Below are 1363 nucleotides of genomic sequence, written 5' to 3' on the forward strand. Positions count from 1 at the left end.
TTCAATGTCAATGATACTGCTAATGAAACCAAAAATAAATAAATAAATGGTTACATTACATGCATTGGATTTTCTTTACAAATTCTGAAATCTCCATTCCCAACCTTTTTTATTTCTCCATTTCCCCATTCAAATTTCTCTTCTACCAAAGTTCCTACCCAAATCTAATAAAATAAAAATCATAAATCCCAAAAAAAAAAACCCACCAGATCCCAAAGATCTTTTTTTTTTCTTCATTAATGAAAGGACAAAACAAAACATTTAAGAAACACAAAAGAATAATAAGAAGAGTGGGTCTCTCTCAATAAGTTATTATAAATTTTTTATTATTACAAAAAAAAAAAAAGTTAGAAGAAAGTGAAGAGCTATGAGAACAAGACAGCATCATGTTCATTCTCATCCTGGGTGTCGTCCTTGTTCCCATAATACTCAATGAGCTTCTGGAGAACCACGACGCGCGTCCGCAGCAACACGATGTACTCCGCGGTTTCCTTGAACAGCTGGTCGGGTTTCACCGCTTCTTCTCCACCGGGGATGAGGTTCTTCAGAGTTTCAAGCTTTTCACAAACCTTATTATTATTACTGCACTTTGGTTTGAAAGGGTCAATCGTGGTGCTGGTGCTTCTTTTTCGGTGGTTATGTGGGTTTCTTCTTCTCCTTCTTGTTATTCTCTTTGTGGCTCTTTTGAGGGAGAGCTTGTAACTGTGCCTAGTGATTGTGGTCATGGCAACAACTGAAGAAGAGAAAACAAAAATTGGTTTTGTTTTGGGGGTGTTGCGTTATGTTGTGAAGTTTTGGGTTACACTAGGGTGTGATCAGAGAAGAGGGGGGTTCTGGGTTTAAGTAATGGGGCTTCAAGAGATTGCCACTTGATTATCATGGTTACTACAGAAATGCCACTGCCTCTTTTTATCAAAATATTCATTTTTTCTTGTATGATTTTATTACATATATGTATAAGAATTTATATTATGTAAAATTTTGTTTTGAGTTAAAAGCAGTCATATATGGCGCGAAAAACAGTGGGACCAAAGAGACATAAAGAATTGGGATATTTCCATGAAAGAAGGCTATTGTTGTAATTTCATTATTATGTAGAGGACACTAGTTTGTTTCCTATCTATGTGACCCCAAATGAGAAACAGAGAAAGCGGGAAGAGAGGCACAACTTGCGAGCCAGAGAGGCAGAAAAGCCTGCCCTTCTGTAACGGCACATGTGACCGTCCCGGGAACTTCACATTTTTTAATTACCATTTTGTCCTCCCCATTATATCATATCATCCAAAATAAAATTACACCAACATTTTTTTTTTGTTGTTGCAAAAAGTAAATTAATTCATATATCAATGTCATGGTCTTTGAT

At 36.1% G+C, this 1363-nt stretch overlaps 1 protein-coding gene across 1 annotated transcript; it reads right to left on the minus strand.

The window, feature by feature from the left end:
- Nucleotides 1-210: 210 nt before the first annotated feature.
- LOC114381886 lies at nucleotides 211-831 on the minus strand. The gene has a single exon (XM_028341110.1). It carries the CDS (start codon nucleotides 723-725, stop codon nucleotides 366-368), a length of 360 nt encoding a protein of 119 aa, XP_028196911.1. The 5' UTR covers nucleotides 726-831; the 3' UTR covers nucleotides 211-365.
- Between the last annotated feature and the right edge of the window lie 532 nt (nucleotides 832-1363).

Source organism: Glycine soja, chromosome 13, assembly GCF_004193775.1.
Source record: "Glycine soja cultivar W05 chromosome 13, ASM419377v2, whole genome shotgun sequence".
Lineage (NCBI taxonomy): Eukaryota > Viridiplantae > Streptophyta > Magnoliopsida > Fabales > Fabaceae > Glycine > Glycine soja.

Coding starts and splice junctions, on each gene's coding strand:
- LOC114381886 (XM_028341110.1), bottom strand. CDS start 725: ATGACCACAATCACTAGGCACAGTTACAAGCTCTCCCTCAAAAGAGCC.